Source organism: Miscanthus floridulus, chromosome 4 (genome assembly GCF_019320115.1).
Source record: "Miscanthus floridulus cultivar M001 chromosome 4, ASM1932011v1, whole genome shotgun sequence".
Taxonomy (NCBI): Eukaryota; Viridiplantae; Streptophyta; class Magnoliopsida; order Poales; family Poaceae; genus Miscanthus; species Miscanthus floridulus.
Window position 1 is genome coordinate 119,303,078 of NC_089583.1, and position 24,806 is coordinate 119,327,883.

The following is a 24,806-nucleotide window of genomic DNA, read 5'->3' on the forward strand; positions in this document are numbered from 1 at the left end:
ATCTATAATTTTTATATAAAAATTATTTTCATTTAATTCCGTAAAAAACATGATTTTTCTAAGTTATATTAATCATATCAAATCATTTTTTGCGGAATTAAATAAAGATAATTTTTATATAAAAATTATAGATCTCGACGAGATCTACATATTCTAGTTTTGAGTTTTTTTTCATTTGATGTCGTTAAGATACTCAAAAAAAAAAAATTAATGACATAGTTAAACTTAAACTTATTTTTGACTTTTTACACATACAGTTTGACGACGTTAAAGCCTAAACTGACGACAGTGGCATGGAGGATAAAAACAAATTGAAACAATGACGTTAAAGACCACATAATTTTTCTAGGGCTCACAGACCATTGGGATTTTTTTTTATGACACACAGAGAATTCCCCGGGATAAAAATAAATTGAAACAATGACGTTAAAGACCACATAATTTTTCTAGGGCTCACAGACCATTGGGATTTTTTTTTATGACACACAGAGAATTCCCCGGTATAAATAAGCGGCGGTCGCGACTCGGCCAGCTCCTCTCCGTCTCTAGGGTTTGAGATTTTAGGCGCAGCCGCAGCTCATCTCACCCTCCCCGAGAAGTCGCAGCTGACGACGTAATCCTCGCCGATCCGATGGCCGTCTTTTCCGACCTCCACACCGCCGACGGCCTGAAGACCCTGGAGGCACACCTAGCGGGCAAGACCTATGTTTCAGGGTGAGCACTGCTACACTTGTAGCTGATTAGATCTGTTGATTGGTAGCGATTTGCTTAGTTACTCCGATGATGACCGTGATAAGAAACCTTGATGTTTTCGCTTTAAATTCAGCAGATCTCTCTTGTGATGTCGATCGGGTTGTGTTTGCTTATAGTGCTTGTGCTGCTGTCTGTGCAGTGACGCGATTACTAAGGATGACATTAAGGTCTTTGCGGCAGTGCCGTCGAACCCTGGCGTTGAGTTTCCTAATGCTGCCCGCTGGTACGAGACCATCTCTGCGGCTGTAGCCTCAAGGTTCGATTTATTTCACTGATTGCAAATTTGTAATTGTAGTAGATTGATGTCTTTCACTGGTTGCAGATTCAGGTTTGATTTATTTCACTGATTGCAAATTGCAAATTTGTAAGTGTCGTAGATTGATGTCTTTCACTGGTTGCAGATTCCCTGGTAAGGCTGTTGTTGTAAATCTGCCTGCGGGATCAGCTCCTGCAGCAGCTGCTCCTGCTGCTGAGGTTTGTTCTCCCCGTCCTAAGCCATATTGCCCCATCTTTTTTTTTTGTTTATATCCATCTGTCTTATTGGTCAAGCAACGAGGCACTGCTGTTCTGTTCGATTTAACATGGTACAATTTTCAATGATTGCTTAAGAAGAAATTCCAGTCGATCTATGTTTCTGATTTTTAGATTGTATTATAAGGCCAGTCTCAGGGGAGAGTTTCATTTCGTTGTTTCCAAGACTGCCATGTCATATAAAATGAAATGAAACTTGATGAAACAACCACTCTCAATGGAAAGTTTCATTCCATAGTTTCATAGACATTTAATTCTATGACTCATAAAGAGTTGGTAACTGAGCCAAGAGAATTTAATTCTATGACTCATAAAGAGTTGGTAACTGAGCCAAGAGAGTTTCATCCCCATGAAGCCCAATTCTTCTCTCTTCATTAAAATGTTGCCATGTCATCAAAAGTGCATATGTGGCAGGCTATTAAATGCAAATGAAACTCTTGTGAAACTCTCGTTGAGACTGGCCTAAATATCACTGTCTTCATCGTTGTGTGATTGATTGCATGCCAAGGATGCTTTATATCAATGCTTGGTTTTTTGTCATCACTGTCTTCTGCTGGTGTAATCTCCTAAGGCCTTGTTATTTGGCAATTAGTGTCCAATCATAGTCTAATTAGGCTTAAAAGATTCGTCTCGTGAATTTCGTCTAAACTGTGTAATTAGTTTTATTTTTTATTTATATTTAATGCTTCATGCATGCGTCCAAAGATTCGATGTGACGGGGAATCTTGAAAAATTTTGCAAAATGAAGTGCAACTAAACAGCACCTAACTGAAACTAAAATCTTGAAATAGTAGCGGAGTTTGAGGATGCTCTATATCGATGCATTTTTTGTCTTCACTGTCTTCTGATGTAATCTCAACTAACTGAAACTAAAATCTGGAAACCGTAATGTAGTTTGTCATAGGCTTGAATCTCATTGCTTTAACATTTTTTATGTTGTTGAGTTATCCTTGTTGAAGTAAGCTTTTAATTCTTTACAGGCTGAGGATGATGATGACCTTGATCTTTTCGGGGATGAAACCGAGGAGGACAAGAAGGCTGCTGATGAGCGTGCCGCTGCCAAGGCCTCATCCAAAAAGAAAGAAAGTATGCATAATTTTCAGTTAGGATAATTTTCAGTTAGGAGTGTTAACCTATATTGTTCCTTTTAATCACTTGGAATTGTTGCAGAAGTTTGACGTTTAGGTCTTGTTAGTGTTTCTTATAATCACTTGGAATTCTTGCAGAAGTTTGACTTTTAGGTCTTGTTACTTATTTATGGCTTTACATATATTTACAGGTGGTAAATCCTCTGTCCTTATGGATGTCAAACCATGGGACGATGAAACTGATATGAAGAAGCTGGAGGAGGCTGTTCGCAGTGTCCAGATGGAGGGTCTCACTTGGGGAGCATGTAAGTTACTTGTTTGTCTGCTTACTATGCTATGTCTGCTCACTATGCTATGCTGCCGATTTGTCTGTATTAACCATTTGACATAAACTTGGAATACAACAAAGCTTTTGTCTGTATTAACCATTTGACATGAACTTGTGATACAGCAAAGCTTGTGCCTGTTGGATACGGCATCAAGAAGATGACTATTATGTTGACGATTGTCGACGATCTTGTGTCCGTCGACAGCCTAATTGAGGATCACCTTACGGAAGAGCCGATCAATGAGTACGTTCAGAGTTGCGACATTGTTGCTTTCAACAAGATCTAGAGTTCAGATGCTGAGATTGGGCAACGGCCGGCAGCGCTTAAAGTTTGTGCTGGGATGCGAGAATTTATCCCTTCTAGTTACCTTGTTATAGAAATGTTGGTTGGAGTTTATTGTTGAGTGCTGCCAGATTTTTGAATATCTGTTTATCTTGAAATAGCAGAACTGCTGGGCGATGTTATGTGTCTAAAGTTATGAGTTTACAATGGTTCTGCGTCTAAAGTTAATGAGTTCTCTTTGCAATGCTTAATTTTGATCGAGTCTTCTAATCTATACCAGTTGTGCTAAATGATGTGGGGTTTTAATCCAAAATGGTGTTTTTTTAATCCATCCTCGATATTATATCACTCGTATCGATATTGTATCTGTTTTTTAATCCATAAGTATTGTCTGTACTTGTATCCATATTATATCTGAAATCCACTCCACACATGGAGGACGATTCTCTGTTTCTTTATCCAAAATGATGGTTTAATCATAAGTCTTGGCTGTACTCGTATCCATGTTATATCCGAATCCACTTTACATATGGAAGACGATTCTCAGGTATATATGGAAGACGATGGTATATGGAACGCTAATGCTACTGCTAAGACGTCTGAAAGGCTGTCTCGCTCCATTCACTGCCGCATGAGCCGCGCGTCTAAAAAAACAAAATCAACTCATGCATGCCTTGCTCCGCTCTCGCCCTTACCCCTTCCGTGCTCTTCATCCCCTGCCGCAGCGCACTAACACATATCGTCCTCCACTAACACCTGTCGTCCTCCCCTACTGGGGCCCCCAACGATCGCAGATCCGAGGGTGGCGTGGTGGTGTTGCGGGGGAGTGGGCGGCTCTCCACCTCGGTTGGGCCCCCTCCCCACCCTCGGCGGCGCCGTCTCTCACCCGAGCGACCTAACTGTCTCGACCCCGGTGGCCATGGTGCTCCTCGGCCCCCATCCCCCACCGTCGCCGCCGAGCCAAGCCTAGTGCCGGTGGCGGTGGTGCTCGTGCGCTGCCGGCTCTGACCCCGACGGCTGGAATCGACCGGCCTAGGCTTCCCCCCTATGTTGGAAATGTATGCTTTAAGTGTTTCAGTCATTTTAAAGGTACGTTGTAGTTGTTTCTTATGGATGTTACAAAAGTGGATCGGGGATGTTACACATGTTGTATATGTTGCACGTGTTTCAGAAGCATGTTGCAAGCATTTGTTCAAAATGTTTCATCTGTTTTCAGACGTATGTTGCAATCATTTTTTATCTGGACGTTGCATATGTTTTCACACATGTTGCATAAGTATGTTCCAAATGTTTCAACCATTTCAGTCTTATGTTACAATAAGTGTTTTTCTTGTTGCAATTGTTTTATCTGGATGTTGTATATGTTTCACACACATGTTGTAAGCTATGTCCTAAATGTTGCATCTGTTTCAAATGTATGTTGCATTCGAGTGTTTCATATTCGTGCAGACCACCGGCGTTGGTGTCCATGAGGGCGAACAGGGCCAAGCGCGGCCACCGACGCGTTGAGGAGGCGTAGGCCGCCGCCGCCGGTGTGGGGAGGAGGCACAGGCCGCGCGGGTGCTGTTGTGGAAGAGGCTGAGGCGAGTCTTTCGGGCAACCTGGAAGAGACGGGCGCCGCGCTGGTGTGGAAGTGGCGGGGGCGAGTCATTCGAGCAGCGTGGGCAGCGGACGGTTCGGATGCAAGTGTGGAAATGGAGGGCGACGCCCGAATCCGAGCAGACGGGGCGAAGCGGCCACGGGCGTCCTGACGTCCGGACGCTAGTGCTGTCGTATATGGAAGATGATTCTCTGTTGGAATACGATGGTATATGCACCACAATGGTTAGCAGTTTAGCATGGTCTAAAAATAGACTTATAATGCACCATTTAACAAGTTTGGAAACGTGCGATGCACCATTTAACAAAATTAGGGACTCAAAATTATAATATTGCCTATCTCACAAAAGTAAATAGATTGCCGCAGTCCGTTCGAGGATAATATAATATGAATGGTATTTCGAGTGTCGTCAGTGTCTACAAGGATGCAAGTATGTAACCACCTTGGTAATGACTAACGATACATACTACCTCGCTCTGAAGTCTCAAGTAGAAGATGAAGGCAACCTGCGCAGGCCTATCCTCCCGTCGCATGATTTGCCAACAGTTTCTTGCTATCTTGTATAAGAACAGGCGATCTCCATCCTCGTCAAATCTGCAGAAAAGCTGGACAGTGATTCAATGAGCAGTGTTGCATTACTCTCTTTTATCTTTTTGAGTAGTGTCTGATTTCATTTGGGGCCCAATCAGTCAACCACGTCTCTCAGCCCACGGAAGGAAATCCCGACCCGTCCTCTGGGGCCCAGGGCCTATGCGGCCCAACCAGTTGTTCCCGTCGTCCTCCTCTAGCCCACCCAAACTCCTCCCGTTAAACCCCATCGCCGCCTCTCCACGCCCGACCCGCCGTTCCCACCGCGCCGCGCTGCAACCAGCCGCCGTCCAGCTCCCTTCTGCCGCCTCCTCGCCTAGGGATACCACCGCTAGGAGCGCACGCACAGGCACCTCCCTCCCCTACCGCCTGCCGCCCTGAGTCAGTTAGCCATGGCGGAGCCCACCGAGAGAGACCAGTTCACGGATGAGGAGGAAGATGACTTCCTGGAGGACGGCGTGCAGGGCCTTGGAAGCGAGGACGAGAATGAAAGAGGGGAAGGAGCGGGGGGCAAGAGGAAGCGGCTGGGGAATAGCCTGGGTGGGATCGGTAAGCGTGGGGTGTGCTACCTCAGCCGCGTCCCGCCGCACATGAACCCGTCGCACATCCGCCAGATGCTCTCCAAGTACGGCGAGGTGCTCAGGATTTACCTCGTGCCTGAAGGTAACCAGCTACCTGAAATCTATGCTCGTGTTCTCTTCTGTTTTGGTGGGCGTAGGCGTAGCTAGCTGCAGAGCGTAGTGCATATTTCAGGAGCTTAATCCTATTGCGTGGTAGCCTTCATCGTCTGATGTGGTTGGATTATGGGGGAGACACTCAATTTTCATGTTGCTTGTGCTGCTTCCATTTGTGAAAATGTAGTTCTTGATAGAGGAAAAATATCAACTTCAGTGCCTCATTGCATGGTGTTAATTGTGGTTTCCATACTAATGGAAGTGCATGTTGCCACAACAGTACACTGATTTTCTTTTTTTCTTTCTTTGATGTGTTAGAACTTAGATGTCTGATTTAAGGGAAAAATCACTTCAGCTTCTCTTTATTGGTCATGTAACATAGCTTATTATTTTTCTCAATATATGACATTAAGAACTTAAAAATATAACCATATTAGTTTTTCAATGTTTGCTGATTAAAAGTCTCTTATATATTCATATATGTCATGCCCACCTTCAGGTCAAGGTCATCGGAAGCATACTACTGTTAAAGCGAAGGCTTACTCCGAAGGGTATGTTTCGGCAGGACATACACACACAAAAGACAGATGCACTGCTTTGAAGAACTTTGCATTCCTCATCTGAAATATTACTCTAGAAGTAAAGCATGTGCAATATTCATACCAGCACCAGCTTTAGTGCATTTGTGAATAGTTTTACTGAAGCCTCCAAACATTTTCTAGTGTTCTCTTCAATATTTGTACGTACTCATTCTGCTACCAAAATCTTTTAGGTGGATTGAATTTGCGAAGAAGAGTGTTGCCAAGAGAGTGGCTAATCTGCTTAATGGTGAACAAATAGGTGTGTTCTCGTTGCCATTTTATTCTTCTTTGCTATTATTGGTTGTTAGTTGTATGTATTATTATGTATGACCCCCCTGCTTTTTGCCGCCACATTTTTTACTCTTGTTGTTGACTGTCAGCCTGTTTGAAGGGGTATTAGATGTATAGTTCTTTCACGGAGATCATACTATATGTGCTTTAGAGCTTGTGTTTTACTTGGTAACCACTGGACAATAATCTCTGCTGATGTTGTACGTTATTAGGCGGGAAGAAGAGATCTCCATTTTATTATGACATTTGGAACATTAAATACCTCAGGAAGTTCAAATGGGATGATCTTGTTGGTGAAATGGGTATGTGAAAACTCCAAAATAGAAAACTTATTTAAACTTCTGGTGAAAGTTCTTGATGATTAGAAGAGGTTTCTAAGTTTTTATAATCCTTTGAATATAATGCAGCTGAGAAAACTCATATCAGAGAGCAGAAATTAACCTTGGAGATAGCAGCAGCAAAGAAACAACGTGATCACTACCTGTCCAACATTGAAAAGTCTCGCGCATTGAAACACATTCAAGAGCGCAGGAAAAAGGTTCGCCGTATTTTGCATAGATATCAAAATTTTCTTGTGTTGCTGTTTATCTGTTGGCACTAGTCTGTATACTTGTTTGTGGCCCTTAATCCATACTCATATTAGAGCATTTTCTCATCGATTCTTTTTTTGTTTAATCCACAAATGAACAATCGCAAATGTAAAGTATCTGACCTCATTGTTCTATGGATTATGGTCGAACTTATTGTTTTGTGGTCGAATCATGTTTCCCTATCCTAGTCTCCTAGTAGAGGATGTAATTGCCAAGGAGTATACTGTCATAGTTGTCTAATACAATCTCTTGTGACTTGCCATCAAATTTTATAAACTTGTTATCCTTGACTGAAACAGAAGCAGAAGACGGAAGGAGCAGAAGGCAGTAATGTCCCAGAAACAAAAACTGCTTGTCCAATTCCTCAAAAGAAACCAGTTGGTGAGACGGATGCCAAAACTAAATCTACGCTTTCAAAAGACATTTTAGCTGGGGTAAGTTTCAGTTCTCATGGAAATGTGTCTCAAAATTCTTGTGTCCACCAGTTATTAACAAACCTCATGGTATTGCAGGTATTCGGGGGTTCATCATGACCACCTTCTATCTCTCAGTGTGGGTTGGTGCACGCTGAACTGAATGGAATAGTGCAAGATCATAGAGCTCATTTCGTACTTCCAACTTTTGTAGATGAAGTCGCGTTTTTTGTTGTGGGTAAGTAGGAACTTTCAGAAACATTTTGTTCTGCTGATATGCCCTGGAAGGTTTTCTGGGACCTGGCGATTGAATGTGAAAGGACTGTTGATTGCCAGCGCCTGTTGACCGACATCTTTGTAAAACTGAAACGCATGCTCTCTTGTAGTTGAAACAACTATCATGAGCAACTGTCATTGGCATTATCTCCTGCCTGGGATTTCAGTGCCTCAGCTTGTAGCTATGCTGTGTGCGCTAGAAGATGACGGAAGAGACACGAGGGAACATGGGCGGGTGGGATGAATAGATGGTGGGTGATTTCTTATTGCCGGAGGAATGGAACATGGTGCTGTGGTCATTAGATTTAGATCCAAGCTGGTGAAAGATAAGGTTGTGCAAGCTGACAACCATGGTCACCCAGTGGAGGCAAAAAAAAAAAAACGTTGAAACTGTTTCTCAACGTCATCTTGCGTGATCCCATCGACCCATAGTTTTGGAACGTTCCAATATATACCTGAGGTAGGCTCGAACTAATCCCCTTATCTCCTACAACTATAAAAACAAAACTAAGACAACCTAGTGGTGCGATAATTCTATATCTAGCATGATCTCCTAGAAAACAACTCTCTCACAGCTCAAACAACCCTCCACTACAATGTTCTTTTTATTATTATTTCTAAGCCCAATCTAACTAACTATTTGAAAGTTGCCATTGAGGACGCCTGAGGTGCCACTAGCTACTTCTTTCTCCTGCCTACACCCTCTCTCCCCCCTCTCAATTCCTCTCGCCGATGGCCTCCTCCTCCTCGGCTCTGTTGGCCGCCACTGAGGACTCCTACGCTGCCGGCTAGTTAATTTCTACGCCCATGAAAGATGCCTCGCCAACCTGTTCTCTCTTCTTGGCTTTGGGCTCCTCTGACCACCGGTGCAGCCAACCTCTCCCTTTTCCTCCCACATCAGCTGCCTATGGCCACATGATCATCGTTGGTGCTAGTGGTTGCCAGATCCTCCGAATTAGATCCGTTGTAGACCAATTGCGACCAGAGCTCCATCCTTGGCATGGCTGTTGTCAATTGTGCGAAAGGTGAGAAACAAAGCGAGAGAGAAAGAGTGATGATGGCTGCAAGTGGACATCACGAGTGACAGAGAAATCCATGAGCCTTAGGTGGAAACAAGATACAACTCTTCTATTTTCTTTCTCTCTCTCTTCTATATGTATAAGCAAAATGCTAAGCAGGATATCCTAATTTTGCACATTCATGAGGCATATCAATCCATCATGCACGTAAAAAGAAAATTTTAACTGAGGGGTGCATAATCCATGCATGTTTTCATAGTTATTAATACACATATATGTGCTGATACATCTGCCATGCAAAAGAGAGATCCGAATTGGAAAAAAGCAAATGAATAAACTAAATGAATTATAACTAGAAATACTAGCTGGAATGTTGTTTTTTTTGTCTCAACCAAGCCGTGCATGCCTCACGCATACAAGCTTTTCCTCGTATATATGCAGATAGACACACACCTGCCAAGCACTCGAGACACCCGAATTGAAAAAAAAAAAGGCAAATTTGATGACAAATGAAAAATCAAATGGTAACAGCACTGCTGAAGGTTGGCACCCAAGACAAAAGATCCACCTCGTAGGGACAATACACTTCGTATGACAACCGACGTTCCGAAGAGAAGCACCTGACGATCTTCTTGGAGTGCAGATCCAGCCAGAGCAAACAGCAGCCATGAGTCTCGAGGAGCACGGCGCCGCTCCTCTCTCCGAACCACAATAGCTCAGGACCACACATGGTCCTCGTCCTCCTCGTCCCTTCTTCCCTCCCGAAGATCTTAACCATCTCGTCGTTGAACCGCAGGCCGGCCTCCTTCACCTCGTCGTTGAACCCCAGGATGGCCTCCTTCTCTATGACCACCTGCGGCTGCGCCTTCCACATCTTGCTCTTGGTGCGCTTGCACTGCTCCCACGCGCGTATATTCTCGGCGTCGGCGACGAGCACGACCGGGCTCCCGCCAGCCGAATCCGTCGCCAGGAGGTAGCTACGCGGGGAGAGCCGTCTCGTTCACCCGCGCCGCTCTCACGTGAAGCATCAGCACGTAGCTCCCGACGTCGGTCAGGCATAGCCAGTGCACGGCGGGGCGCGTCCCTGCATATGGCCGCGCAGCGCACGAGGGTGGCCGGGTCGGAGCGCGCCGCGATCTCCGCGATGATGATGTCGAGCGGGAGCCGCGCCGCTGCCTGTGCCTGGTGTCTCCGCTCCGCCGTCCTCCTCTTCTTGGCTGCTGGCTGCTCTGCACGCGGTGAGACGGGGACGACGTCGCCGCCGCCGCCCGCCATGGATTGGGTGTTGGATCCACGCGTGTCAATATGGTCCTGGTTTTGCGTCGTGGCATGTCATTATATATGATGATGAAGCGATCGATGCGATGGCGCGACGCGCAAGTTGGGCCTGGCTGATTAGTTTGGGCCGCGTTGCCGTTCAGGCTGGCTTAATCCCAGTGGCGTAGCTAGGATTCGTAGCTATGGTGGTCCATTACTAAAATTTTGTTTGACCTGTAAAGACGGCGTACAAGTATATAAATTATGAAACACAACTAAGATAAAAAGGACATATAAACCTCGTAAAATAGAGGACTATAGCTTTTGTAAGGTAGAATTTAGCTATATTACGTACCCCTAATAGTTGAAGTATAGTATGCCACTACTTCTTTGATGCATAATTTTGAAAAAGGGAAACAATATCACCACTCCTCTTCATGTTTCAACAAATATGCAAGAGAATTATATAACATTTCAATGGCAGCACCGCAGCAGGCTAATTGGCTTTGGCTTAGCAGCTGTCAGTTTTGTCTTCATCTCAGGATTTAGATGCACGTATCAGCTGGGCAGCTGCTCAGCGTTTACCATCGTGGAGTCCCAGATGAGCGATGGCTGCGCTCGCCATCTCACAGCGTCGCCCACCCCCAACGGCTTCACAGCATGGCCGCATGGAGAAGAATAGAAAGGGGCGGCGGGGCGAAGTCTACGCGAATGCACGAACTCTCACATGGGCGATGTCTGAAGGCAGTACGCAGAAGGCCGAGGGGGACACAGGCTGATCTCTCCAGTCCCAACTCTACCGATGAGCTTTGGTTGGGTTGAGCGCAGGGTGGTCCACGGACCACAGGGACCACCCTGTAGCTCCGCCCCTGCTTAATCCTGCGGGCCGAGCTTCTAATGGATTCAAGTTGCCACATCTCTGAGCAAGAAGAAGCCGAACGATGCCATTTACAAGGTACTTGTTTTATTGTGCATATTTTTCTTTACATTTCCGCATCACGGATGACCTTGTATGTCTTGGTACGTAATTAATACTGTGGAGATATGACTATATGAGTTCATGCATCGATCTTGATGGTAGGTCCAAGGAAATGGTGAGAAGAATCATGAAGAAATTACATTGTTACATACACATCAACCCATCAAATCCTTGTAAAGCCAAGTAAATAATTTTGTTAAATGGTTGTTTCTCTTTTTACTGCTGATTTTCTTTCTTCACTCTATAGTTAATTGTGCATATTTTTCTTTACATTTCCACATCACGGATGACCTTGTATGTCTTGGTACGTAATTAATACTGTAGAGATATGACTGTATGAGTTCATGCATCGATCTTGATGGTAGGTCCAAGGAAATGGTGAGAAGAATCATGAAGAAATTACATTGTTACATACACATCTACCCATCAAATCCTTGTAAATCCAAGTAAATAATTTTGTCAAATGGTTGTTTCTCTTTTTACTGCTGATTTTCTTTCTTCACTCTATAGTTAATCATATATATAGAGACTAAGGAATACACATTATACAACTCGTGTTTGACAATATCTCCTGCTAATCTCATCAAAACAATTCAATTCCAGCATCGATGCTCGATTAAACTGCAAGCACGTGCTGCACTTGATTGCTTTTGGGTTCTGACTATGCTTTTGCTACATGTCCGTTAGTCCGCAGACCGTATTACTGCAACAAAAATCTCACCGACAGTCTTATTGCAAGTTGTAACTGTTATATGTCCTTTCACTTGCACTGATTGTCAGTGTAATCCTTGTAGTTGCATTATATCCTTGATTATCTCTGAAACAATCACAAACAGTGCACCTCCCGTAACAACCGAGAGAGTAAATTTCCCTCCTGGGACTATAGGGGGTACTGGAGCTTCCAACTCACCCGAATATCTCTCTGACCAAGACATAGCCGCAGGAAAAACTCCAAAGAGTACTAGAACTGAAAACAGTACATGCAAGGTATCAGTTCATTTTAAGAAATGTAGTATATATGCAGTCATTAGTCAGATGAATGTCCTATACTTCTTTCTATTTATAACATCTTACTGGAATAGCTTATAGATGATCACAAAAAAGAGATATAATCATATGGATATATGACACTTCTATTCATGTGCTATCGCTTTAAGATTTCGTAGCCACAAGGAGTACTTTTCATGGGGGTCAACATAATAGTTTGATTTTAAAATTTTGTCTTATCTTTTTTCTTAACCCTGATTGACCTTGTGTTTTGAACCTAAGCCAAGCACTTTGAACTCCCAGTTACCAATCATGATAAAACCTTGATCTGCTTCAGGTAATCAGGTGAAATTCATATCATGTGCTGTTTATTTGAAGATATCAAATAGGAAGGGGAAAAAAATGAGTGATGTACTTGTACTGTCGCTATTGTCCCATTCTGCCATATGTTTGTAAGGATAACATACTGTGAGATAACAAAGTTTAAGATACAGTAAAAGGATCCTTGCCTCCATAAGTTCCTGCAAAGTCCAATGCCTTGAAAAATATCTCCGGGTCAAGCAGTGACAGAACAAGGGGAGGAAGAAGACTTAATATGTATGGCAGTGGTTTATTCTGGCCACTTGGTAGTTTAAGCACTGCAAAGTTTACAGAACAGATGAGAACGAAGAGTGTAAGCACTAGTCCAGAATCATGATAACAAATTATTGCTGGCTTGGTATCTCTCCCACAAAAAATTGGAGTGGTTCCTCCTGAGGCTTAGCTGAGAAATATGGTTGCTATGGAGTAAAGACACTTACAGTCTGCTAGGAAGTCTGAGAGTCCTAGAATAAATCCAATGTATGATGTGCCTATAGCGAGAAATGAGAATGCCTCAACAATAGGCTGCAAACCAGAAGGCATGTTGAAATTAGTTTTTGTTTTCCAAAGAACTGTATCTGTAATCTGTATGAACAACTTGAAAAATACTTACCCCCACTATCCCATTACTTGATCTAAGTAGTTCTAAGGGATCAGAAACAGTGCTGCTCCCTGCAAGGTCTGGAAGTGTCCCCAGGATTACTCCATCCCATACTAGGAACAGAGCCAGGGGTATGGCAGTACCCGCCACGATAGCTGTTCTGCAAAACCCATAAATGATATGCGTAGTCAATTTAGCAGAGATTCAGAATGTTTATTTAGTTTGAAAAACTGTTGCAGTGTTGTATAAATAGCTCTGTTATTGCATGGCCAACAATATTGGTAACACCTTTAACTGGCACAAATCACAACTTCTGTACTTAATTAGGTGTTATCTTTTTTTTGAAGAACTAGTGGCAAGAGCATGCAGGGTATGTATTAATAGAGAAGAATTAATTAGGTGTTATCATTTATGAACAAAGTTATCCTCAGATTCTCAGAAATCTTACCGTACTTTTGACAGGTCTCCCTCCAAATTTGTACAGAGAACAGGAACCACATTCTGTTAGGGCAAATACTCAGTCTAGTGTCAAGAAGATAATTTTATTCAAATAAATATGGATGGTAATAAGGATTACCTGGTATACAAATGAAAGAGCAATTATTGGTATACTTTGTGGAGCGGCAGCAAAATTCGCTTCAAGAAGAGAACTCCACTGTAGGTTTCCACTTGCCACAACCTGTGTAAACCACATATGGTAAGTTGCTATCTACGCCAAAGGAGTTTCCAAGTTGTATGATGATCTAAATTTGTGACAAGGACATCCTTTATGTCCAAATAGAAGTATATAAAAAGGACAATCACACCACATTATAAAAAAAATGATCATGTTTCGTGTCAAAAGAACCTATCTGCATATAAGTATTGAGCTTATGAATGTTTTACTCATGCCATTTGTTGTACCTGTGTGTACTTGAACTACAATTATTCTCTCTCTCTCTCTCTGACATACACACACACACACTCTCTCTCTCTCTCTCCATGACATAATAATATATTTTGGGAAATGCCTTCTGTTGTTTTATCACTTTGCCATTTAACCACCAGACATGTTCTTCTAATGAGATATTTTTTAAATAATTATAACAAGTTTCTTGAATGTAAAATTCATCAGGCAACTTTGGTGCATATCTGATAGCATTAACACTTACAACAAGAGAAGTGAAGGATGCTAGGATGCCGGCTACCAGAAATCCATTTACTGCACCAATCAGTCGCTGGCTGCGGTCGTCAATAGAGCTTGTTTTAGTTCTTATATAATATAATCTCTTGGGGAAGTAGTAATTAATAAACAGTTATAACATAATCAAGTAAGAATTTAACTAACCCATCCCTAAGATCAGAATTACTTGTACAGTCACTTTTTAATGCTAGGAAGACACTCAACATCCATAAAATAAGGATTCCTAGCAGCACTGCATGTAATCAGTAGGTGGCACAGCTTATATCTTGGATATACCTTGTGATGAACCTTCAAGTCTAATCAAAAGGCTATAAATCTAAAAAAAAAGAGCCATTTGCTCATATGTTTACAATTCTTGATGTTAAGGATGTCTGATATATTAGTAATTGACAATTACCTTCCAAAGTAACAAATCCCTCCGAAAGCCAAAGAAAACAGGGTAGCACTCTCCCATCTGTAACCATAGCAGACCGTCATTGGCTTAAGAGAATGCATGACTGAATCATTGAATCCTAACTCAAGTGCACTTTGATGACTAGTGACACTTTGGGGCTTCTTAGGATTCTACAACCCATAGGTAAAGTTAAAGTTATTCTATCTTCTGTAGTTGTTTTGTGGATGTAACAAACTTCATTTATCCTTAATGCAATGACACAGATTTCTCTAAAGTAAAAGAAAATAAAAGATAAGTCTTACAATGGAATACCCAATGAGTTTGTTATGATATCTGAAGAGCGTGCCACGTATGCGACAAGAAGTGCATAATGTATAAATAAATAGGATAAGCTGTAGCAAAAGGAAAGCAAAGTCAGAAATTCTTCATATGAGATATGAATGTTAATTGAGTAGAAAATAGGAATTCTGACTCTTCAGCTCAGTTTGTGTTATGATCTCAAAGTTCCTTCTTTTACAATTGTAATTTTGTCAGCTTTTCTGGTATTCTATGCACAAATAAACTTCTACCATATATAATTTCATCATACCAAGTTGCCTGTACTCCAAATGTCCCTAGAGTGCGCATAGCCATTGAGACCTGAAAGATATGTTTCTTCAGATCACTACATTGAGATCATGCAAGATAAAAGATGTATAGGGAAATTTTAACTGAATCTTACTACTGCATATTCATTTTAACTGCCCCTAAACAGTAATTTTGCTTAAGGAAATCATCACAGGAGGATATGTTATCTACCAGGGAGACGCCTCCAGATCCTAGTTCACACATCGTATTGACGTTTACTTCAGCAACTAACAGCCCTGTCACAACCTGGAAATGTGATGCCAATCATAACCTGCCTTACTGTAAACGATTCAACGAAACAGGCACTGGGGTCAATTATCAAACCGTCCTGTACCAAGGTGACACAAGAAACAAATATTCAAAATAGTTCCAACTATAACGACGGTGATTTTTCCACTGATGCAGATTTTTTTTAGAGTTCTACTACCACTGATGCCGAAGCAGAATGCAAAAGGATTTACCTTCCATAGGCTTCTCTGACTGCGTGTCACCTTTAACAAGCCGGTTGATAATTTACCCAGTCAATGACATTCTATTACCATGTATAACCAGCAGAGAATGCATATAACTGCCGAGGCCAAGAACCCAGCTTCTTGTGTGACTGCAGGGATTGCAAGGATACCTGCCCCAACCTATTTGCAGAGGAACAAAAATAAGAGTACGTGAAGTGCCATGAGAAATGTTATAGTCAGAGGGTGAATGTGTCTAAAAAGTTATTTAAGCTCAAATGTGTTCTCCATTTCACATGAAATTTGGTTCGCAAGTGTTAGTCTGTGGGGCAATATGGTATGTCAGCAGTTTCGCCGATCGGGTATCCTGTGATTTCTCAATATAGTTCTCTTTCATTCAGGTTACAGTTCACCTGCAATTCCTAACTCAGGATTTGAGCTCTTATTACAGTTACAGCAGGAGGAAGAATAATAAAGGGAGAAACTGTACAGTACAGTACCGTTGTGCCGGCCACGAGGAAGATGGAACTGGTGACGCTCCCTGAAACCAAAAGGGACACAAAAATCATCCTACAATGCACGGTACGTACAAATCAAAGGCAAATATTTGAGAAAAAGAAGTGCCCGTGCATTACCAGGCTCGTGCTTCATGGTGGCCTGGTTGAGGTTTGAGAAGAGGCGCTCCAGCTGCTGCGGCGAGTCCGGCTCCGGCGGCGGCGGCGGCGGCTGCCGTTCGCCGGCGTACTGGGAACAGAGGCATCGCCGCAGTTGCCTCCTCGTCCTCATCCGCCTGAGCACCGGCGGTGTTGTTGCGGAGACCGGAGAAGGCGTGATGCGTCGTACCGACGGTCTCAGTAGAGGGTAGCTGCAGTGAAGAGAGGTCAACAACGATGCCATTGGTATTGCCGTTGTCGAGGTTGTTCCTCTCTCTCTGCGCTGCGGTGCGTTATCTTCACGCTAGCTGGGCGCTTGTGTGGCTCAGGTACACCGCAGACTGAGGAAAGTGCTGCTGGCGCTTTCTCCGCTTCACTTCAGCGTCCCTGCCGTGTGCACGGAAGCAGAACTGTCCACACTTTTCGTGGCATTTTATCGGGGTATGAACCGTTTTGCTGCTTTGTAACGGTCTTGAAATCGAAACATGTATGGAACCGGTCGCCTACAATTCTTGATAGGAATGGGCCGGCCCTGATCTGGCCTATGGCCTCAAGGCCAATTTGTGAGACAACGGGTCGGTCCAATTCTACAAAAAAAAGGTGTGGCCTCACTGGCTGATTAGGTATGACGGGTCGACCAAAAATTATTATATGGCAACACTATTATGTTAGTTCAAATATAAATCTGAATGCTGGTGTACTAACGATAAACATCAGTTAATTATCAAAAAATAATTGATTGCAGTTAAAAAATATTATAATAATATTTTCTAGGAATGGATGGGGGAGAGAAGTCAGAGTGACCATTATGTCTGGCTATTATAACACGGCCCTAGATAGTTATTAAAAATTTCGGTACTGCTAGCGCCCAGATGTGCATGTCCGGACGTCCGTGCCTACACTTTGCCCTAGCGCTAGCCCGACGAGGCGTCTGTGCCCAACCCGACCCCACGCAGCGTCTATGCCGGCCGACCCCACGTTACGTCTGCGCCTCGCCCGATCCCTCGTGCCCCCTCTAGCAGTTGCAACAGGCGGGTGACATTGCAACATATGCAAACACCGATCTACTTTTGAAATATCCAGATGCAACAATTGCAACATACGTCTGAAGACAGATGAAACACGAAACATGCTTCTGAAACACTTGCAAAAAAGCACACCTAAAAACGTTTGAAAACCATTGCAAACATACGCAATATCCAGATAAAAACACTTACAACATATGTGTGAAACACATGCAACATCTAGATAAACACACTTGCAACATACATCTGAAAACACAGATGAAACATTGGGAACAAACATTTGCCACATACATGTACAACCATTGCAACATATGCAGCATTCCCAATCTACTTTTGCAACATTCGTATGAAACACTTGCAACATACCTCTAAACATCTAAAACACTTGAAACATATACTTGCAACATGTGCTTTCAGCGCAACATCTCCTTGCTGCTTGGGAGAATGGAGGCTCGTCGGCGTGCCGGAGGCAGCGGCCCGACAGTGCTTGTAGGTAGCGGGCCAGCGGCGGTGGCTCCATGACATGGCGGAGAGGCAACGGCTGCGCGACTGGGAGAGGGCAGTCGTGCGCCACGCCGTCCTGCAGCAGCGTCTCGGTGGCGCGGAGCTCGTCGCTCCAGTGGAGAAGACCACGATAGGTCCGGTGGAGAAGGCCGTAGCAGGTCGCTTCGGTGGAGAAGGCTGGCCGGAGGCACGATGGAGAGGAAGGCAAGCGGGAGCGCACAGTGGAGAGGAAAGCACAGTGGAGATGGCGGGCGGGATGCGCGGCGGAGCGCAGTCGCAGGCTCGTGGCGCTACAGTGAGTTTTTCCTTTTTTTTTAGAAAACTACGGTGGCGGGAGGTGAGTGGATATGTACACATAGGATATCCTTCTGGGACTCCTGGCTTGCCAGCAGGGCGTCCCGAGCGGACGGACGGCCTAATACAAGCATTTCCGTAAAAAAAAACTTTTGCGTATAAAGCCGAATGAAAATGAAGTTTATGTCAAAATTTCAGAACTTAATAAGACCTACAACTTATAGTTGAGTGATTTTGATTTCAAATTATATAGAGTTCCATTTAAATTCTTAGATTTTAAAATTTTTAAACTAAAATTTTCGAACTACATATGTTGACATGGTAGTCGAATCCATCGTCCATGGTGATTTCGGTCCCCAGGTATACGATTAGGCTGGCCTCAAGGTAACCGCGGCCCAAATTAAACAAACTAATCAGCTAGGCCCGGCAGGCCCAACTTGCGCGTCGCGTCATCGCTTTGTTATTACGGAGTACTCCTGTATATTTGCGCGCAAAACCAGGATCGTAGTGGCACGCAGGCAAAACCCATCCACTCGAAACCATGGCGGGCGGCAGCGGCGGCGACGACGATGTCGTCGTCCCCGTGTCGCCGCGTGCACAGCAGCCAAGCGGAGGAGGGCGGCGGGGACACCGCCAGAAAGCGGCGTGGCTCCCGCTCGATATCATCATCGCGGAGATCGCGTCGCGCTCCGACCCGGCCACCCTGGTGCGGTGCGCGGCCACGTGCAGGGACGCGCGCCGCCGCATTGCCGAGGACCCAGACCTCCGCGGCCGCCTCCGCCTCCGCGACACGGAGCGGTTCGTCCTCCCCCTCCTGCGTGGCCACATGACGCGGATCACGACCTACACCAGAGGCGCCGTCATGTCGAAGTCGAAGACCGACGTGTACCTGGTGGACGCCGTCGCCACCACCTTCGCCTCCGGCGCTGAGGCCGAGACGTTGAGCAACATCGTGCCCATGGACTCGCGCCGCGGCCTCTTCCTCGTTCACGACACAACGACGACTCAGACTAACCCGTATCAGTATCAGTTGCAGCTGTTCGTGTGGAACCCGGCCACCCGTCGCCGCCTGGTCCTCCCGCCGGAACCGGCGTTCCCGGAGGACGACCCGGACGCTGGCCGGAGTACGGACGTGGAGTAAGTGCTCCTCGTCGACGACAGCGACGGCGAGGGTGCCGGTGCCGGTGCTGACGCCGCCGACGGCCGGCCTTTCCAAGTGCTCAAGGCGAAGCTAGTGCTGTCAGAGAAGTACCGTTCTCACCGTCGCCTGCTGGTTCAGGCCTTCTCGTCGGATCACGGCGCATGGTCCCCGTGCACGGAGATCCCGACTCCAAACTTGCACGGAAGCGACAGCTCGCCGTCGCCGCTACAACGCAGGCCCCTGGTCGTCGGCGACGTCGTGCACTGGCTATGCCTGACCGACAGCGGGAGCTACATGCTCATGCTCCACGTGAAAGCGGCGCGGGTGAACGTGACGGCAAGAACAACCATCGGTACGACCAGAGACATCAGTACCACTACCATCCGTACGACGAGAGACATCAGTACCTGTTGGCGACGGCTACGGCGGGCGGGAACCCGTCGTGCTCGTCGCCGACGCCGACAGGATCTCCGCCTGGGAGCAGTCGAAGCACACCAAGATGTGGAAGCCGCGGCCGCAGGTGGTGATAGAGAACGAGACGATGCTGCGGTTCATGAGGGACAAGTGTGTTCCTCGGCTAGAGTTGTTTGGAGAGAAGAGTGGCGCCCTGCTCCTTCGTATTGATGGCTGCTGTTTGCTGTGGCTGGATCTCCACACCAAGAAGATCCTCAGCTGCTTCTCCTTGGATCGGTTGTTATACGCAGAAGTGTATTGTCCCTACAAGATGGATCTTTCGTCTTGGGTGCCAACCTTCAATAGTGCTGTTATATCTTTTGATTAATTCGTCACTTTGCCCGCGTTTCAATTCCAATGTGTCAACTGCTTGAATTGGCAGGTGTGTTGATTTGCATTGGCAAAAAAAAAATGCAGTGTTTCATTTCTATAGTTTTAATTCATTCAATTAGTTGCTATTTTACATTGTACTCGGTTTGCCCAAGTGAGGGTGCAAGGATCCATCCAACTAGTACATCAGACGTTGTTAATGTCTTTCCTGATATTTGTAATGAGGTGGTGATTTGGGATCTTCTGGTGTTAATGTCTAACCCATTTGCCTTATGTGGTTTTTTCAATGGGTATGCAATTGGTTATGGGTTTTGTGTCCATAGTGTCTTTATCTGATGAGAACTGAGAGCGACTCCAGCAAAGCCCCTACTTGAGCCCCAATAGCTAAATATGGGTGCCCAGATAAAACACACAGCTCCAGCAGGGCCCCTACTTATGGCAGAACCGCCTAATCTAATGCCTCACAGGAGTGCTTGTCTTTCATTAGACACTAAGCACTCAAGAGAGAACACTAAATTACTCGGTTCCGTCGGACACACCCCAAGGAAGAACCCGAAAATCCACATTTTTGCCGTCAGGATCACAAATGAGAGAATAAAGTTTACATCATTCTGAACCATTTCTTACATCAGTTTTAATACATCATCAGAGTATAAGATTTATTAATATAACAACGGAATAAAATCATATTATCAGAGTTATAAACAATTTAATTGAACAGCGGAATAGAAACATGTGAACAGAGTTACAACAGAAATAAACATCTATTAATGATATGATGAAGTATTGATATATAGACTACGACAACATGTTATGAAACTTTCGTTTATAAAAGTAGTTGGTGAGAGTTATAAATAACAACTACGATCGCAGCGTAAAGGAAATCCTCTCTGAGCCCACCAGGATGAATCCACACACAAAGGTCAGCTCAAGCCTCCACCTGTTACCTGCAACAGGGGGAAATAAAACCCCGAGTACTCAATTGTACTCAGCAAGACTTACTCGACAGAAGAAAAGAAAAGACTCTAAGGATATGCAAGGCTATCTGGCTTGAGGGTTGTATTTGCAGGAAGCATTACTAAGCGTGCATCCTTATATTTGATTTTCATTAATAGCCGCATTGGTTCATTAACTAATCATTCTATATAAGCACATGTGCTACTTTCAAGCAGGTGGTAAGCAATCAGATTTATTTTGTCCATCTTCTATCTTTCATCTTTCAGTTCTTACTACGATGCTAAACCATAGACAAGCCGTACCGGATAGCTCGGTGATTCGCGAATCAATACCCCTACCTGGGTACCCAGAAAACACACGCCCCGCTTGTACCCCAGGCACAAGCAGGACCAACCCATCATTCTCCTGTCCCAGGTGTCCAGGTCCCCGTCCAAACTGGGACTCCAAGCCCCCGCCCTTGAGTCCCAGACTCAGTGTGGTGCAAGGACCTCCTCCACCAAAATAAAACCCTAACAGTCGGTCCGAAAAGAGCCGGATCCGCGATAAGAGAGCAACAAGTCTTTCAAGCGCCCATACACAAGTATGTGCTCGGGATAATAAGTCTATGACCTACCTAGAGTCATATGCAACGATCGGTCCTTAACCGACCAGACAGGGAAAAACGGTGTAACCAAGCTATGACCCGTCTCCGTAGCGACACAACTTCTTACACCCACCAATACCCAAACCATATCCCTGCCCGGTCACCATTTTCCTTTCCACCATTTTATATATTCCAGGTGATAATCATATAGTAACATATTTCCTATATCTCGCTAGTGACAGGCAATCACTCGACTTCTATCGGAATCCTGTAGCATAGCAATCTACACGATCCTATCATACTAGTAAGACTCATAGGATAAAGATATATATATGCAAGTGGGTTTCATTCAACTCCTTAAAACTTAATACACAAATATAATTTAAACTGCAGAAAAGTAGGGGTTATGCACCGGGGCTTGCCTGGGTAAAATATAACCAAAAGTTAGTATCTGCATCTTCAGATCATCTGGATAGAAAGCCCATTGCATCACCTCCTAGAGAGAATACCATTACACCATCTTCGGATTCCCAATCATCCTTCGATCGATCCGTTGATCCATCATTGTACCTATATGATATGCATGCGATGAAATGCAAAGATGTAAATAATCGACGACAGCCAAAATGCTTCGAAATCCAATCATGCCTCACAAGCTAACGAGGTAACTCTAACGTTGGTCTACGTATCCATGTCGCCGAATAAGACGTAATTTCCCAATAATTGTTTTAGTTATATAATTCAAAGTGATTTCGTTATTTCATTCTATCGATTTAACCTTTATTCAGAATAAGGCGTCATTACCTATGTAGCAACTAATTATTCTGGAGCTGCAAAATTTACAGTGAGTACCTAATATTGCTAGGAACCTACTGTAGAAATTTCCGATTCAACAATATTACCAATTTATCATGAAAATTCCTACAGGTTTATATTTTACAATATTAAGTACCGTAAATTAATTATATAGTTTCCACGAATATTATCCAACTATACTAACAGGTAGATCATGATTTTAGGAGACTAACAAAACTAGTTTCACCCTTTTTGGATTCCTATACCATTTTAGATTGACTTTACAAGTTCCAGCCATTTAAACAAAAACTTAGAAACAAGATGGGCACTCGGGCCGGCCTCGGCCAGCACGGCCCACACGGTGGCCAAGGGACCCCTGCACCCGCAGCCCACACTGGCGAGGCGCGGCGCGCGAGCGGCCCAGCAGACATGGCGACATAAATTTTGTGAAATGGCCCCTTGCGCTTTCCCTAATCGTGCTGAGGTCCACGAGCACTATTCAAACAAGTCACGTATTTGCAGTAAGGACCCTACATAAATTTCCGTCTTGGATTCTTACCCTCTTCTACCTCCACAAAGCAGAGCACGGCACAGGGCATCGACTGGCGGCGGCGTCAATGGCGCATTGGGGTCAGGGAAGACACGACGACGGCGAACCATCCACCGGCGAGCTGCCTGGGGAGCCTGCGCGACCATGCCAGGCCGTGGCAAGGCTCGAGCGGACCCTAGGCAGCTTGCCCGCGAGAGCTGAGGAGGCAGGCACGCCGACCGTGGTAACACCAGCCAGGCGACGGCGGTAGGACGACGCGCGATGCGGTGGTGCAGGAGGCTCGGGCGTGCGGCCACAGAGGATGCGGCGGTTCAGAACGGTCGTGGGCTCGCGCGCGCTCACGCGGAGATGACCGACGATGGCAGGCGAGGGACGCAGCGACAGCAGCCTCGGCGCACGGCGGCATGGCCCTCCAGGCCCGGCGATCCGTAGCGGTGGCGCGCGCACTCGAGGAAGAAGGCGCGGGCCAGGACGACGCGTGCTCGTCCGGAGAGGACGGCGTGGCCGAGAGATTTGGGGAGCAGAGCTGCGCGTGGGTCGCGGCCATGGCGTGCTGCGGCATGCGTGTGCTTGCACGAGGAGGGTCCGACACTGAACGGCGCGAGGCACGGCATGGAGGCGTAGCCCTAGCGGGTGGTGGCGGTCATGGCCCAACGCTGTAGGACTACAACAATGACATGAGACCGCAGGGTTCACGCTTGCCCACAATGGACCGAGCGATGGATGGTGTGACCACGGCGACGCTGCAGGGCGCAAAAGATAAAGAGAGGGCACGAACACGTGAGGCAGTAGTGACGACAGTGAGCCACAACGACGTCGGCGCAAGCGGTTGGCTACCGAGTGAAAGATAGAGTGGAGAGAGGCGGTGCGGAGCAAGCGCTCGGCTCATCTCGAAAAAGCGAGCAAAAATAGAGGCGGAGATGGCAGAGAAGAGCGGCACAGAGAAAAAGGACGAGAAGACCCGAGCGAGCTCGTCAAGTAAAGGCAGAGCAGTTCGATTGACATCGACCATGGCACGTGGTCCGGTCGGCAAATCAGAAATGGACAATGGCATGATGCACTTGAACTCGAAGCGGCCAAACCCGAGTGGGGGCAAGTGAGGTAGGGACGCGGTTGAGGAGCTCCGCGGGGCTCGGCGCTTGGGTGACATCGGGCGCCCGGGAGGGGAAACGACGAGGCGTGGCCTAAGCCGGTGCTGCGGGCACGCGCATGCACCCAGGCGTCGGAGAGCGAACCAGCGCACGGGGAGGAGGAGCAGCGCTCGTGGCCTACGCACGGATTTCACCACAGAGAGAAAGAGGAGAGGGGGTGGGGAAAAAGCAGCGCTCGACAAAATCAGAACTATGGGGCAGTGGAGTTTCTGGCTGGGGTGCTCCCTCCTCGACATAGTAGAGAAGAAAAAGGGAGAGAGAAAGAGCGCCGGAGAAAACAACGACGCCAGACGCAGCCAAAGCTGGTGCTCGGCATGCAAAATTCGTAGAGACAGATGCAGACAGGGCCAGCGAGGCAAGGAGACAAGAAAAGGAAAAGCGATGGAGACTGCTCGCTGGCTCACCCTAATTTCATAGACGTGACTGGGGGACAGTGGGAGGACATCATAGCGTGGTCGTCAGCTGCTCGCCTGCATGCACACGGAACGCAAAAGGACCTAACGAGGACAGGGCAGACA

The 24,806-nt window shown here is 45.6% G+C and overlaps 3 protein-coding genes and 1 pseudogene across 4 annotated transcripts; 3 read left to right on the forward strand and 1 right to left on the reverse strand.

Moving 5' to 3' along the window:
• Positions 1 to 520: 520 nt before the first annotated feature.
• Positions 521 to 3,234, forward strand: LOC136550545 (elongation factor 1-beta-like). The gene is made up of 6 exons (XM_066542149.1): positions 521 to 714; positions 893 to 1,009; positions 1,155 to 1,227; positions 2,265 to 2,370; positions 2,564 to 2,677; positions 2,824 to 3,234. Exons 1-6 carry the CDS (start codon positions 632 to 634, stop codon positions 2,985 to 2,987), a joined length of 657 nt encoding a protein of 218 aa, XP_066398246.1. The 5' UTR covers positions 521 to 631; the 3' UTR covers positions 2,988 to 3,234.
• Positions 3,235 to 5,326: 2,092 nt separating this feature from the next.
• LOC136552867 (pre-rRNA-processing protein ESF2-like) lies at positions 5,327 to 8,070 on the forward strand. Its single transcript, XM_066544441.1, has 7 exons — positions 5,327 to 5,834; positions 6,345 to 6,396; positions 6,618 to 6,685; positions 6,930 to 7,019; positions 7,125 to 7,255; positions 7,607 to 7,741; positions 7,820 to 8,070. The coding sequence occupies exons 1-7, from the start codon at positions 5,564 to 5,566 to the stop codon at positions 7,838 to 7,840; spliced, it is 768 nt and encodes a 255-aa protein (XP_066400538.1). The 5' UTR covers positions 5,327 to 5,563; the 3' UTR covers positions 7,841 to 8,070.
• Positions 8,071 to 11,671: 3,601 nt separating this feature from the next.
• Positions 11,672 to 16,873, reverse strand: LOC136550546 (uncharacterized). 2 transcript variants are annotated; one of them, XM_066542150.1, is made up of 14 exons: positions 16,488 to 16,868; positions 16,353 to 16,393; positions 15,943 to 16,035; positions 15,575 to 15,649; positions 15,366 to 15,415; positions 15,079 to 15,168; positions 14,780 to 14,836; positions 14,351 to 14,420; positions 13,777 to 13,878; positions 13,648 to 13,700; positions 13,212 to 13,359; positions 13,039 to 13,123; positions 12,748 to 12,876; positions 11,672 to 12,218 (listed from the first exon to the last, which is right to left on the reverse strand). In XM_066542150.1, the coding sequence occupies exons 1-14, from the start codon at positions 16,747 to 16,749 to the stop codon at positions 12,028 to 12,030; spliced, it is 1,446 nt and encodes a 481-aa protein (XP_066398247.1). In that variant the 5' UTR covers positions 16,750 to 16,868; the 3' UTR covers positions 11,672 to 12,027. The 2 variants fall into 2 exon arrangements, 1 of the variants encoding a protein (XP_066398247.1); XR_010782327.1 differs by having other exon boundaries at positions 12,196 to 12,566; positions 12,654 to 12,876; positions 16,488 to 16,873.
• Positions 16,874 to 18,866: 1,993 nt separating this feature from the next.
• LOC136552868 (uncharacterized) lies at positions 18,867 to 20,413 on the forward strand (annotated as a pseudogene).
• Positions 20,414 to 24,806: the final 4,393 nt, after the last annotated feature.